Genomic DNA, 13,439 nt, shown 5'->3' with positions numbered 1-13,439 from the left:
CCCTCCTTTCCCTTCTTCTCTTCTCTCCTTTCTTCTCTTCTACTTCTTCTCTCTTCTCCTCTTCTCTCCTTTCATCCACTCTTCACTCATCTCCTCTCCGCTCATCTTTTCTCCTCTCCTCTTCTCTCCCTTCTCTTGTTCTTCTCTCTTCTCCTCTCCTATCCTCTCCTCTTTCTTCTCCTGTTCCCTCTTTTCCTCTTCTCTTCTCTCCTCTCTCCTCTCACCTCTTTCCTCTCTTCCCGTCTTTACTCTCCTCCAGCTTCCAAACCTGCCTCTTCAACTCCCACCAAACCCAGCTCCACTGCCTCACCCAAGCCCCCGGTTTCCAAGACAACCAGGTAGGTGTGGCATTTGTGTGGAACTGAAGCCTCACTGTAGTGTTCATCTGTGTGTGTCTGAAAGAGATTCTGTGTGTGTGTAGATAGCAGAGCAGCTGTCTGTAATTCTCCTGCTATAAAAAGTTGTTAGTTGATTTGTTTTATTAAAAGCTATTCCAATGATTTACTAGAAAATCAGCAAATTGGCTCCAGAAAAGCGGTAAATCCGAATAAATGACCAAATAGATAGAAGTTACCAGCAATGAGTTGAGCATTATAAAGCCCCTCAGTGCCAAGCGAGAAGCAGTAGCTTTAAAAAGGCTTCAGTTGGCTACAGGTTCAAAGAGGATCCTGTTTAAGAAAAAACACCCTGGAGGAAAGAGGGACAATGATCCCCCACATACAGGCTTGGAGGGGCCGGGCAGAAGTAGGCCAGCAGCCACCCAATGTCAGAACAAGCCTGAGAGGAACGCCTCGCAGGGTTTCAGCAGAGCAAGCATTATACAGCATGATTAATAAAACAAGTTTTGGGAGAGGAGTGGGGTTTAGAGAGAGCGAGAGAGAGACAGAGAGAGGGAGGTTGGAAGCCTTAACAGAGAACGCTCTTAATGTTTTTATTTCGTTAGAGGGAGCGCTTGTTTACCTCTCCGTAAGCCGGTGTAATTTTGCGAGTTTGTGTTTGTGCGGAATCTGGTCGACATGTGTTCCTCCCGTGAATCACACTGCCTGCATGGTGTCGGGTCCTGAGGTGACTTGGCGCTGGACCAGGAGTCAGGAGCGAGAGGAGGCTGAAGGAGGCCTTTGTCTGGTGGAGCCTGTGGGACTCTGACTGTTCTTTGAACAGGAGCTTATCTCCCTGACTCTTCTTCTTCTTTGTTTGCCGAGGCAATGCCGTCTTTTTTCCTTACTGTTATGCCGCTGTGGTGTGATGCGCTATGTAATCCTGGCAGTATCTCTTTGTATAGACGCATTGTTCATTTAGAAACACTCCAAAAAAAAAAGAAAAGGTGTCTGCACAGTTTCTTTACTGCAGATTTCATAATTCATTCTTAAACTTAATGAGAGAGTTAGGGACCCTCTTCAGACCGTGGGAAACACACAGTGGTTATTTGTTTCTATTTGTTAAGGATTCTGATGAGATCCATACAGGAGATTATGAAAAAGGAAAAGAATCAGCCACTCCTTCCATGTCAGAGCGAGGCTAGTGATACTTTACTTCACATACATAAGTAATAAGAAATAACAGAGATGCCAAAGATATGTGGCATCATTTAGAAAAAGCTTCTCCACCGACAAGTTAATGTCCCACTCACGACAGTACATTACTCAGTCACAATTCTTTAATAATCAAATTCAAGTTATCCATATCACAAAACTTTTATAGTAAAAATAGTAATATCAATAATTATCTGCCAATATATATTTGTATCAAATTTTTAAACTCTTGAATATATTTGCTATCAACCTCAGTCATGCTCTGCTTCAGATGAGAGAAACAGGACAGAAGACATTACTTATATGACCAACGTATGGATGTGGAATATACACACATAACACAAAAATCAACAGATGCTTTTTCACATGTTTTTCTATTTTTTGCCTCTATACAGTTATTCCCAAAACAACCCCACTGACAGCAAGCTGTTCCCCTTATATCCCCTCCCCCTTCCTCCTGCTACATATAGCAGTCAGGCTGTGGAGATTCATAAAATGGCAGATATGCAAACATGTCATTAAAAAGTGTTACATGATGAGGTCTCATTCATAACTACTGATCAGATCTACACCTTCATTTTCTGTGGAGCATGAATCTTCACCCTTTCTTTATATATAGATTGTTTCCTCAAAGAGTGATGTGCCCCCTGCATATCTCTCACCTGTATGCTGCTGCACTGCATCTAACCAGCTTTTCCCAACATGATAAAAAAAGAACCGAATTATCAAAAGACAGACTTTAAATCTAGCTTTTATCAGTGTAAGATAAGATTGTTAGTGTGTATGTTAGAGCTCTGTAGCTGCATCGTGTAGCTCAGAGAGGAAGTTACCTGCATTAGACTCATATACAGTACGAGTCCTCATTAGAGAGGTTTTCATTACTGATAAGAGGATCCTCTGACAGCACCATGCATCCTGTGGGCATTCTTTCCTCAGTGTGTGCGTGTATGTATGTCTGATATATATATATATAAGCGATGTGCTCTGACGTGACCATACATTTCTGCTTTAATTAGATTTTGCCCTTTTTTCCTACTCTCTTCACTCCAGGCCTTCATTTAAGCCCGCTATCAGCCCGACAGAAACATTAATCGCACCATCAGACGCACCCTGCTTCCCCTCTGTCGCCGTCACGCACACACACACGCCCACACTGGATCTCTCTCTTCTCTCAATTTACATGTTACACCGAGACTCAATTGATTTAAAATCCATGCGCGGCAGGTTCCAGTCATCAGACAAATACAAGCGCAGGTTCACTGAGCGACATCAATCTAATTTAAAGCCACTCGCCAGTATTTTGTTCCTCCGGTTCAGCTGGAGGTTTTAACTAAATTAAATTAGGTTTGTTTAGCTGTTGCTGCCAGAGGCTTTTTATTAGCCCTCTCTTGTGTGGCAGGTTTTTATTTTAGTGACATTAAATCTCTTTGAAACCTCTGACTGGTCTGAAAAACTGGAGTTATACACTTTTAGTTGTAAGTAAAAACAGCAGCATCAGTGAGGCTCTTATTGAGGTAATATAGTTGTTATACATTAATACATTTATGCAGCACAGGTCGTGATTGTGAAGTGAAACGTGTATATCCACTGAAGTAAAAATGTTGCATGTGTGTAGGGTGTGTGAGTGCAGCATGTCACTTGTGATAAGAACATTTCATCTTGATTAGTGCACAATAGGAGAGTAGAAATCATTATGGGATGTTTGAACATGGTGTCCGAGCAACGCTAACAGTTTGTTTAGCTGCGAAGGCGATCCATGTCCAGTTACACATTAATAATTGGATATTGATATGCTGCATGCAGACTCCCAGTAAGACAGCGCAGCACTCTCTATAGGAGCTTTACCGTCTGTTCATGGACGCCTGCGCAGTAGGAACAGCACGCAATTAGGATGCAGAGCATGTGTTCATTTGCCGGTATATAACTCGGTATGAAGTGGAGGTAAAAAGGGGGAGGGGAAGGCATACGCGTGGTACATGCGCACGTGCCTCTCTCTCCTGCCCCGCTGTCTCTGGATGCAGCAGAATGAAGTCAAACAAAAATGATGGTGGCAGAGGATAGAAGCTACACGGCTGAATAAGTCATGTGTCCCTGCTGAGCTCCCGTCACCGCTGCCAGTAGATACATGCAGAGAGTGTGAGTTGTGTGTGTGTGTGTGTGTGTGTGTGTGTGTGTGTGTGTGTGTGTGTGTGTGTGTGTGTGTGTGTGTGTGTGTGTGTGTGTGTGTGTGTGTGTGTGTGTGTGTGTGTGTGTGTGTGTGAGAGACAGAGAGAGGCAGAGGTGGAGAAGAAAAGGGCAAACCAGAGGGTATCTCTGCGTGAAACAGATAGAAATGTTGCCTCCGTTGTAGATCAGAGGTCAAAGTAAGGGTATTCAACCTGTCCTCATTTTTAGATTCAGAGGAGATGAGCTCACTGTCCACCTGAACCATAGATCAGGTTCTTCCTTTTTCTTTTTTTTCCTTTCTATTTTTTTCCACTGTCATTTCCTCGCCATCCACTCATGTTCTCACATTAGTCATGCTGTTTTTCTCATCGACGGTCCCTCAGGGATGATAAATCTTTATTGCTTCAACCCTCCTCATGATCTAGCCAATTGCTGCTAATGTAATGGTCCAAAACTATTGTGTGTGTGTGTGTGTGTGGGTGTGTGTGTGTGGGTGGGTGGGTGGGTGGGTGGGTGTGTGTGTGTGTGTGTGTGTGCTGAACAGTAGCCAGGGGTCTCTGCCCCAAGCATGAAGCAGACGACATGTTGCGCAGGCTGTAAATCTCCCGCTACGGGGTGTGGCCGACGAGTCCATGATGCAGCGTTGTGTACGGGCGCAGGGTGCAGCCGCAGACCCAATTACCAAATGGATGTAGTGGTAATAAGTGGGAGGAGGAGGCGTATTTATCTGAGTGTTGAGACAAAGGTTGGAGTGTGTGTGAGGGCGTGTTTGTACTCACACTGCAGATGGTAGTGAGTGGCAGATAGAGTGATGAGTGGAAAAAAAGGGTTTTGTGGAAAGAGTTGTTTTTCTCTCTACCAGATCCGCATTAATGTACTATTTTAAAACATAAAAATATAATAAAAAGGATCAGGATCTCTTGTTTTCTAGCATTTATAGAGTGTTAAGAGTGTTATTTCTGTATATACCTGTATTTGTATTGTTGTTTTAAAAGTTTCTGAGGCCTCTCTAGCCTCAGACAGGGTCAGGGTGAAAAAGATCCTGCCTCCTTATTTCTGGCGCTTACAGTAATTAACCCAGCACCATCTTTAATTCGTTGCTCATCTTGAGAGGAGGGAGGTCCTTCCACCACAGTTTGTTGCCTTTGCTGCAGGGAAGATGTCTGCCTGCCCGCCTGCTTAGCTCCTGCTTACTCATTCGCCCCTTTGATGGTGCATCTCATTATTTAAATCATAGCCTAACTCTTGTCGTACTCTAACAAAGCAGCACCAGCAGGCAACCGTGTTTCTACACACAGCGATCTCTTCCCAGCGAAGAGATGTGTAGCTGCAATCAAGCTAAAAGTGTTAATCAATGATCCCCACATGAACTTTTTTTCGCCGTGCGCCTCGGTGCACCCGTAGCAACTAACCATCATCTGATTTTTCAGCTCCACTGCATTTCTAGGCTTTCTTCTCAGCATTTGCTTTAACCCCAATCGGTAGTGTTGTTTCTCTCAGCGAGGGCCCCCCCGCGTTGAAAATGTGGACAACGAACACAGCTTTTTGTTTTTCCCCCTTCAATACAAGCCGCCCATTCAGTCAAATATAGGCAATAAGCAGCATCATTTAAAGACTACAATAAGCCTCACAGTCTTCTCTGTCATTCATCTGACAGTGATCTTATTTACAGAATGAATGAAAGCTTAAAATAATTCAAGCTTGTCAGTGCGTCACTGTACCCAGGCATTGTCACGGCGACCGGACCACTTCTAATTTCCAAACACACACACACGTCTTTATTATGAGTTTCACAACCGTAAATACTGTAAATCGTTTTTTCAACCGTGCAGACTGCCTCCTTTGATAAGCAGAAGATGACATTGATATGAGATAATGTGTAATAGGATGAATATTCTTCTCCCCCTCCTCACTCTTTCTCTGTCTCTCTGTCTCTGTCTCTGTCTCTGTCTCTGTCTCTGTCTCTCTCTCTCTCTCTCTCTCTCTCTGTCTCTCTCTGTCTCTCTCTCTCTCTCTGTCTCTCTCTCTCTCTTTCTCTCTCTCTCTCTCTCTCTCTCTCTCTCTCTCTCTCTCTCTCTCTCTCTCTCTCTCTCTCTCTCTCTCTCTCTCTCTCTTTCTCTCTCTCTCTCTCGCCTGATCTCCAACTCCCTCATGCTTTTTTCTTTTCTTAGCGGCCTGGTTAATTTCCAGCGCTCCATAAAGCAGTCCTGCCCTTTTGGATTATCCGTATTCCTTTTATCAGACAGATTATTGTGAATGCTCTCTCCGAATATCCCCTCTGCATACTTCATCTCTAATGCTGCTCTCTTATCTTTTAATTCTCCCCTATTCTCTTTTTCTCTGTAATTCTTTTCTTATCTTTCATCCTCTAATTCAGGCGTCACATACTTTTTTTTTTTGGTCACCTTTTAACATCTTGTTCACTGTAGAACAATTTTAGGCTTAAAATCTTAACATCTTATTCACAGTTTCCCATTTTCAGCTTAGGACACATTGCTGAGAAGACAGAGGAGATATTTTAGATCAAATCTACAGCTTGTCCTCAGATTCAACTTTCTGATTCAAGCCATAGATTTATTGTTAAAAAATTTTTACCTCAGCCAGCCTCGCAGTTCAGCCGAGGATTCGGTGCAACTTTGCCCTACATTTCATCACTCGTTTTTATCGCTGCATCTCTATCTGTGTCTTTATAAGAGGATTTGCTTTGTTTTGCTTTATAATATCCTCAACAGCAGTTTTCAGCCTTTCTGATTTTTTCAATAAACACAGTCCGCTCCAAATATGTTAAGTCGATTAATCGCAGATAAGTCCTTTAGTAGTTTTGAATTGCTGGAAGGCTTTTATGCTGTACTGACATGATCCAACACTCTCAGGATCAGAAACACACCTTTTACTACCCAGTCAGTTATATAGAGGTGAATCAACTTGTTTAAACGTCTGATGTGACCACACCCCTGTTTTGTGTTATCGCTCCTGGGCTTTAATCTTATTTCATGTTACTAAACCATATTCTATTACATTTGCCAGGTGGTGAGTAGCACATACTCTTTCGTCGCCCTTACAAAATGACTGTGCTTCTAACACAGACTGCGGTTCCAGCTGAGGAGAAGTAGAGAAGTTATTTTTATTCTGCTTTCAGTATTAAAGATTAACAGGGTCCCAGCCATCTTCGCTCTCCCTCGCGTTGCCTGGTCTCGTTCTGCCAGCGCTAACTCAGTTCTTTATTTAGAAGCAGGCAGTTAGTGTAGCGCGGGCCCAGGAGAAGGCACACCACACCACAGCCTTGTCAGGACTACTAGATGTAGGTTGCTTCGCTCAGACCTGACATCGAAGGCAGCCTCAGCGACAAGGCAGGGTGATGCATACTGCCCCAAGTGTGATTTCCTCATGGGCATTGGATATAGACCAGAGATCAGGGACAGGGTCACCCCGGGGTTGGGATGCCTCTCTGGGGTGCATCATGGCGTGACTCACCTCCCAAGCTGTTCCACTTTGTGGTCCCTCAGGGGTGTTTGTCATGGGGTTGTAGAGGAGTGAGCTGGCCCAGAGCCTGTTGTCACCCTTGTTTCAGATTCAGTTCAGTCAACCTCATACACTAAAGAGAACAGAGTTAGGTTGGGTAGGACAGGAGTAAGGGGTCTTGAGTTATTAATAAATGCAAAGTGGTGCATAGTCTGCTAAAATGGCAGGTGCCGGTCTGCCCATTTCCCTTTGAGAGACTAATCTTTATTGTTGGGTCCCTGCCTGAACCTTCTTCTTGCCTGAATCTGCTTACAAATACTCATTAGATTTGGGCTGATGCCACATCTGTGAGAGGCTATTCAGGTCAGAACTAATTGTGGAGCCATTAAGAATGGCCTGCCCTCTCCTTAAGAGGGTGAAAGCCTCCACGCCATTGTGCTGTTTCATTCTTGCTTGTGTTTGTACTGTTTCTTAGGTTTTCCTCTGGCATTAGAAGTGACCAATAAGTGAGACATCAAAGACTCTGAGGCATATGGTCAGGGGTCATGGGGAGGCCTGATGTTTGCCACCAGCTGATGCTCGAGTCATCTAATCTTTGTGTCCCATAAATCAGAAAACCCTTATTTTATTGTTTTCACTTAGATATACCAAAGCAATGAAAAGAACAGACATATATAGAGCCGTATCTCACTGGAACAGTTTGCTGGGCTTTATATCTGAAGAATCTACAAAATAGTTTATAAGAAATGACTGATGTGGTTATTCTTGAAGACAGGTCTGCAAAATATTTGTTATTGTCTGCACAGCACAGATGTTTAAATAAACTGAGACTATTATTGACCCTGTCAACCCATTTCAATTGCACCGTTTTATTGCTGCAATACAATGGTGATGTTATTGCAATAATGTTGTTATTGTTGTGTGTGCTCTTGTGCGGACCCATGGGGATCCAAATGAACAATAAACAAGAAATATGTCTGTCTCAAGGGGCTGTATAAGTGTACCTCTTAAGTGTAGAATAGACCAGCAGAGAGATATTTATGATGTAGAAAGAATATATGCGTATTTATCTGGTAGGTTCCACCAAAGGACACGTGGCGTCTGGTGTTGCATTGAATTGAGCCAGTGCCCCAGATCTCTGTCGTATTACGCCTCAGTATTTCTCAACCCTTTTTCTTTGTCATGTTTTTTTTTTTTCCAGGCCTGCAGCTGGCACAGCAGCAACATCCCGTCCTGCCACAGGCTCAACCCGGCCACCCACTGCCAGTTCAACAACCAAGAGCTCCACAGCTACAGCCAAACCTGCCACCCCTAAAACCCCCATAACCAAGTCTGCTGCCTCCAAACCAACCTCTACAACCCCCTCTGGTGGCAAACCTCCAGCATCACTAACATCCAGAAACACCACTCCTGTTAAAAAAGGTAAAATAAAACAAAAAAAGGGAGAAATTGTTATGAGCAGGGATGCACAAGTAAACCTATTTTAGTTGTTTTGCTTAATTAAACTTGTTTGACCTGCAACCGTACATTTGATGTTCCACTTTCTTAAACATATGTCATGTCACTATAGGAAGCTTAAATATTGAGTGTTTAGATTTTGTGTGCAATGTAATATATTGTATATTTGTATTTATTTTTATCATAACATTGTTTAACCTTTTTTTTCTGTTTTTTTCTCTCTAGATGTTACCAAACCGGCCACCAAAAAGCCTACAGAGTCTCCTCTTACCCGCCCATCCTCTACAACAAAGTCAGCAAAACCTGAGACCCCCAAATCAGCTTCAAAGTCAGATGTCACAGCCAAAAAGCCTACTGCTACTAAGGCTGCAGACACAAAGACACCCAGCCGCCCCAAAGAGAGTAAGCCCACACCTTCCAAGCCTGCCTCCAAAACGGCTGCAAACAAGAACGCCAGCCCCAAGAAAACTGTGGGCAGCAGCACTCCGACTCCTGTCAAACGTGGGCCTAAAGCTGCAACGCTCGTTGAACCTGAAAAGGGAATTGCCGCTGCTGTAGCTGCTGCTGCAGCTATTGCTACTGTGGCAGCCACAATTGCCAGGCCAGACGAGCCAGAACCTCCTGTAGAAGCAGCAGTGGAACCATCTGCTGCAGAACAACTGTCCAGCCAGACTGAACCAACTCTTCTAGCAGAAAAAACTCCAGAGCCCACCCCAGAACCAGTCCCTGCACCTGTATTAGAATCACTGCGAGAACCAACACCAGAACCCGTGCGAGAACCAACACCAGAACCCCTGCGAGAACCAACACCAGAACCCCTGCGAGAACCAACACCCGAACCTATCAGAGAACCAACACCCGAACCTGTTCGAGAACCAACACCCGAACCTATGCGGGTACCAACACCCGAACCCGTACGAGAACCAACACCCGAACCCATGAGAGAACCAACACCAGAACCCATGAGAGAACCAACACCAGAACCCATGAGAGAACCAACACCAGAACCTGTACGAGAACCAACACCAGACCAAGAACGCGATGCATCTCCAGAGCCCCTTGAAGAACCACTGTCTCAACAATCAGAAGAGCTAGAACTAGGAGCTGGACCAGTCCATGAATCCCTCTCCAATGTTCAGCTGTCAGCGCAGCTGGACCTTTACAACTTTGATCAGTCTGCCAGCGACACAGGTCCTTCCCTGGGAACCACCGTCATGTCTCCTCCCTGTTCCCCACCTGGCCCCGTCTCTCCTGTCAGAGAGCCACAGAATGCCTCCTCTCTGCTGGACATGCAGTTCCAGTCTGATCCCTGGGACAGGAACCAGCCTCTAGCTTCGTCTGGCTTTGCCCCCCAGAGCCCCATCAGTATGCTGGGCTTCCAGACAGAAGAGGAAAAGGAGAATAAAGAACAGGTTGAGGCACAGCAGACAAGGGAGGAGGAAGAGGAGGAGGAGGAAGATGAGAAGGAGAACCTGTTTATGCCTAGTCCCAAAGCTCCATCCACAGAGGCCTTCAGTATGATTGCACAGCCTCACTTGTTGGGTACTTCACCCATGGATGACTTCACCTCCAGGGACATGTTCTCCCCTCACGAGAAGGAGGAGGCAGTGGAAAAGGCTGATGAGGAGATCAATGAGGATGTTGATGAGGATGAAGATTATGAAGATGAGGAACAGAGGAGACTAGGCCATCAGCCTTCATCCATTTCCACGGACATGAGCACATCTCAGCCCTCTGAGGAGTTCCAGGTCCGGTCCTCCGCCTTCGGTGGTTCAGGTGGCTGGCACGGTGACGACTTGCTGTCTGGAATGGACTCTGAGGATGTGAGCAGCTGCACCAGCAGTCGGCAGCAGGGGGTTTCTGACCTCAGCAGCACCCAGCACACTGCGATACTGGAAGGCACCCAGAGCTCAGACGCCCTGGTCGACTCAAGCCTCCGCGGCTCTGAGGGCGATTGTAATCTCATGGGTTCTCCCAACGTGGAAACCCTGGCCAACGAAGAAGAGGAAGACGAGGATGAAGAGGACGAGCGGGTGGATGATATGGACTTGAGTTCGGAGAGGGTAGAGGAGCATCACAAGGTGTTCCAGCAGCAGCAACATGATGAGGAAGAGGAGGATGAAGATGTAGAGATGCACAGTGAAGGAGTAACAGAGAGCTGTGGAAACGTAGATGAAGATGATTTCAATGAGGAGGAGCGTTTAGACAACCTCAATCGCTCTGCTCCTCCACCTTGTGTCCCCCCCGCCTCTTCCTGGGGCCAGAGCAACCCCTTTGCCGATCCCTGGGCTCAGCCAGCCTCACTGCTCTCCGCCTCCTCCCCAAGCCCCGTCTCTGACCACGGCGCAGCTGAATCCGAAACTCCAACCCAGTGTCCTGCCCAGCCGTGTTGGGACAGCAGCGCCCCCTCGCTGGCTCCTCAGTCAGACCAGGAGCACCAGCAGCATCCATCGTCCCACGAGCAGATGATGAGCTCGGCCCCTGAGGAGGCCCATGGGCTACTTCCTCCTGCGGCTGTAGGCATGTCCCAGTCCAGCACCCTGAGTGGCACGGCTCTGGCTCCCCACAGCAGTAGTGAGACAAGTACACCAGAGGAGCTGCGTGACTACGACAGCAGCTCTGGGGTGGAGTCCCACTCTGACAAACAGCAGACCCCAGTGCCGGCTTCAGTCCAACCCGACATGGAGCAGGATCTTGGTATTCACTTGGAGAAAGGCGATGGCGAAGAAGAAGAGGCTGAGACTCTCCCAGCTGACGAGGTCCTGGGAACAGGACCTCCAACTGCTCCAGCATCCGTCCCGTCATCCCCCACCACCTCCGGAGACGAGGCCAGCGACACAGAGGGCGAGATGCAGATAAACGACCCCGACGCACCGATGATGATGGACGAGAGTGCCGGATTTGAAAGCCCTACTCCCACTTGCAACTTGCCTGCTCTTGATGAGGATGAGGAAGCAGGAGACATGCCAGCTGGAGAGGGCGAAGAGGACGGAGGTGGGGCCACCCCTCAGTCAGCCAACTCCGTGGCATCCTACGGCTTCGACTGCACCACGTCCAACTCCAATGCGCACTCCATGGCCGAGAGCTGCGGAAAGAGCCCAGGAATCTTCTCCCTGGAGAACGAGGAACAGCTGCCAGAGGAGGCCAAGGACCCCTCCCTCATCAAGGAGCTGACCCTGCCATCAGCTGCTGCCGCTGCCCGGGCAGAAGACCTGCTGGGTAGACCCGTGGACCTGATGCCTTTGGGAGAGCCCAGTCTAGACGACCACCACTACATGCTGGGGGGAAAATTCGCAGCTGACCAACTGGAGGAGGTTGATCCTTTGGAGCCCAGCCACCTCCTCGGGTCCCAGGAAACTGGAGACACCGGCGACCAGCCCCCCTACTACTCTACCATATGTGATAAGACTGATAGTTTTCTGGCAGGTAACGTATAAGTCCCTCCTATTACCCCCCCCCCCGGAATGCACCTTTTCCCCGCAACCTTCCCCCTTTACCTGTTGTTCGTTTTCTCTCCAGTTGGGTTAGATGGCTTAGAAGAAAAAAAGGAGAGCAAGATTGTAGGAAAAGATTTTAAAAAATGAACAAAGGAGATGGAGAAAAAAATGACTGTAGCAATTTTTAAATGAAGCCTCCCTCTTTCATACTGTTATGGTCATGGTTTTGAGTGTATGGCTTAAACTCCTTTATGTACAATAGCTACTACCATTTTCTAGTAGAATGTTCTTTTTAAGTAACACTGCATATTCTGTAGCCCCTGATGGGGTATTGACTGATTGGTCCAATGTGACTGAGCTTTTAAACCGAAAAAAAAAGAACAAAAAAAAAACACAGATGGAATGAAATGGACTCATTGTGTATTTATCCTACTGTTTTTACCGATCAAATGTCAATGATTTTTGTTTTGTATTTGCTTATTTGTTGTTTTATTTTTTCGTTTGTTTTTTCTGTTGAAACCTGGTCCTCCCTACCTTGTGTACACATGCTCCATGTTCAACAGCACCATAGCGATAGTCACATGCTCTTTCTTAAAAGTTTGTGTTCTTGTTTTCAAGACTTTTAGCTATCAAAATAAAGGCTAGATATTAACACGGCTGTTTCAGCCTTACAGATTTGTTGAGGTAGGTATGGGAGTGTTAGATTGCAGTTGGTGAAGTTTTTAATGTGTGCTTCAAGAGGTTCTACGCTCTTTGCATAGGTTGTTACGGTATTAAAGTGCAGTCACGTACAGTATGTGTTTCAGGCATTTGGTTTTAAGTGGCTTAAGCTTTCAAGCCTCAGTTAGCTGATGATTTGTGTTCCAGAAGAGACTAACAACTAGCCTTTTATTTGTGATGAGACCCTGCATTGTCCTACATCGCTATCACAGTTGAGCTTTACACTCGCTCAAACGTTTCATAGTGGGCGTTTGGTTTACTATTTCAGCAGTATATTGCATGTTTAACTAACAAGACTGTGTACTACCTGATGATACAATTCTACACTAGACATGTTCATAAATGAATGGTTCACACTAGGTTATCTGTCAAAATTCCATTAAAACATCATTGCAAGGCATTTTGTTCCTGTTTCTTATTTTCCCTACGGATCCAGCATGCCTGAACTTACTGTCTGTTTGTTTGAGTCTCTGTGTATTTCTGTGTTTACACAACCTATTTCCCATGGTGCCGCCTCTTCCTCACCATGTGAATGCCCGGTAAACAGGAAGCGATGCAACATTGTACAATGGTGTTGTATCTAAAATGGAATTTTGCTCAAACCAGAGACGTAATCCCAAACGGTGTTCCAGTGCCCTGTTCTCCAGCATGCCTCTGCCTTCGT

The 13,439-nt window shown here is 46.0% G+C and overlaps 1 protein-coding gene across 1 annotated transcript in view; it reads left to right on the top strand.

Moving 5' to 3' along the window:
• prr36b (proline rich 36b) overlaps positions 1–13,168 on the top strand; it is a 29,810-nt gene extending 16,642 nt beyond the window's left edge. Inside the window, exons 3-5 of the mRNA XM_062439552.1 lie at positions 260–338; positions 8,362–8,582; positions 8,844–13,168. Of these exons, the coding sequence (XP_062295536.1) occupies positions 260–338; positions 8,362–8,582; positions 8,844–12,055 (3,512 nt within the window). The 3' untranslated portion in view covers positions 12,056–13,168. The remainder of the gene's footprint in view (positions 1–259; positions 339–8,361; positions 8,583–8,843) is intronic.
• The last annotated feature ends 271 nt before the right edge of the window (positions 13,169–13,439 follow it).

This window comes from Scomber scombrus, chromosome 18 (genome assembly GCF_963691925.1).
Source record: "Scomber scombrus chromosome 18, fScoSco1.1, whole genome shotgun sequence".
NCBI classification, from domain to species: domain Eukaryota; kingdom Metazoa; phylum Chordata; class Actinopteri; order Scombriformes; family Scombridae; genus Scomber; species Scomber scombrus.
Note: the sequence above shows the minus strand (reverse complement) of the source record. Positions and strands in the feature narration are given on the sequence as shown.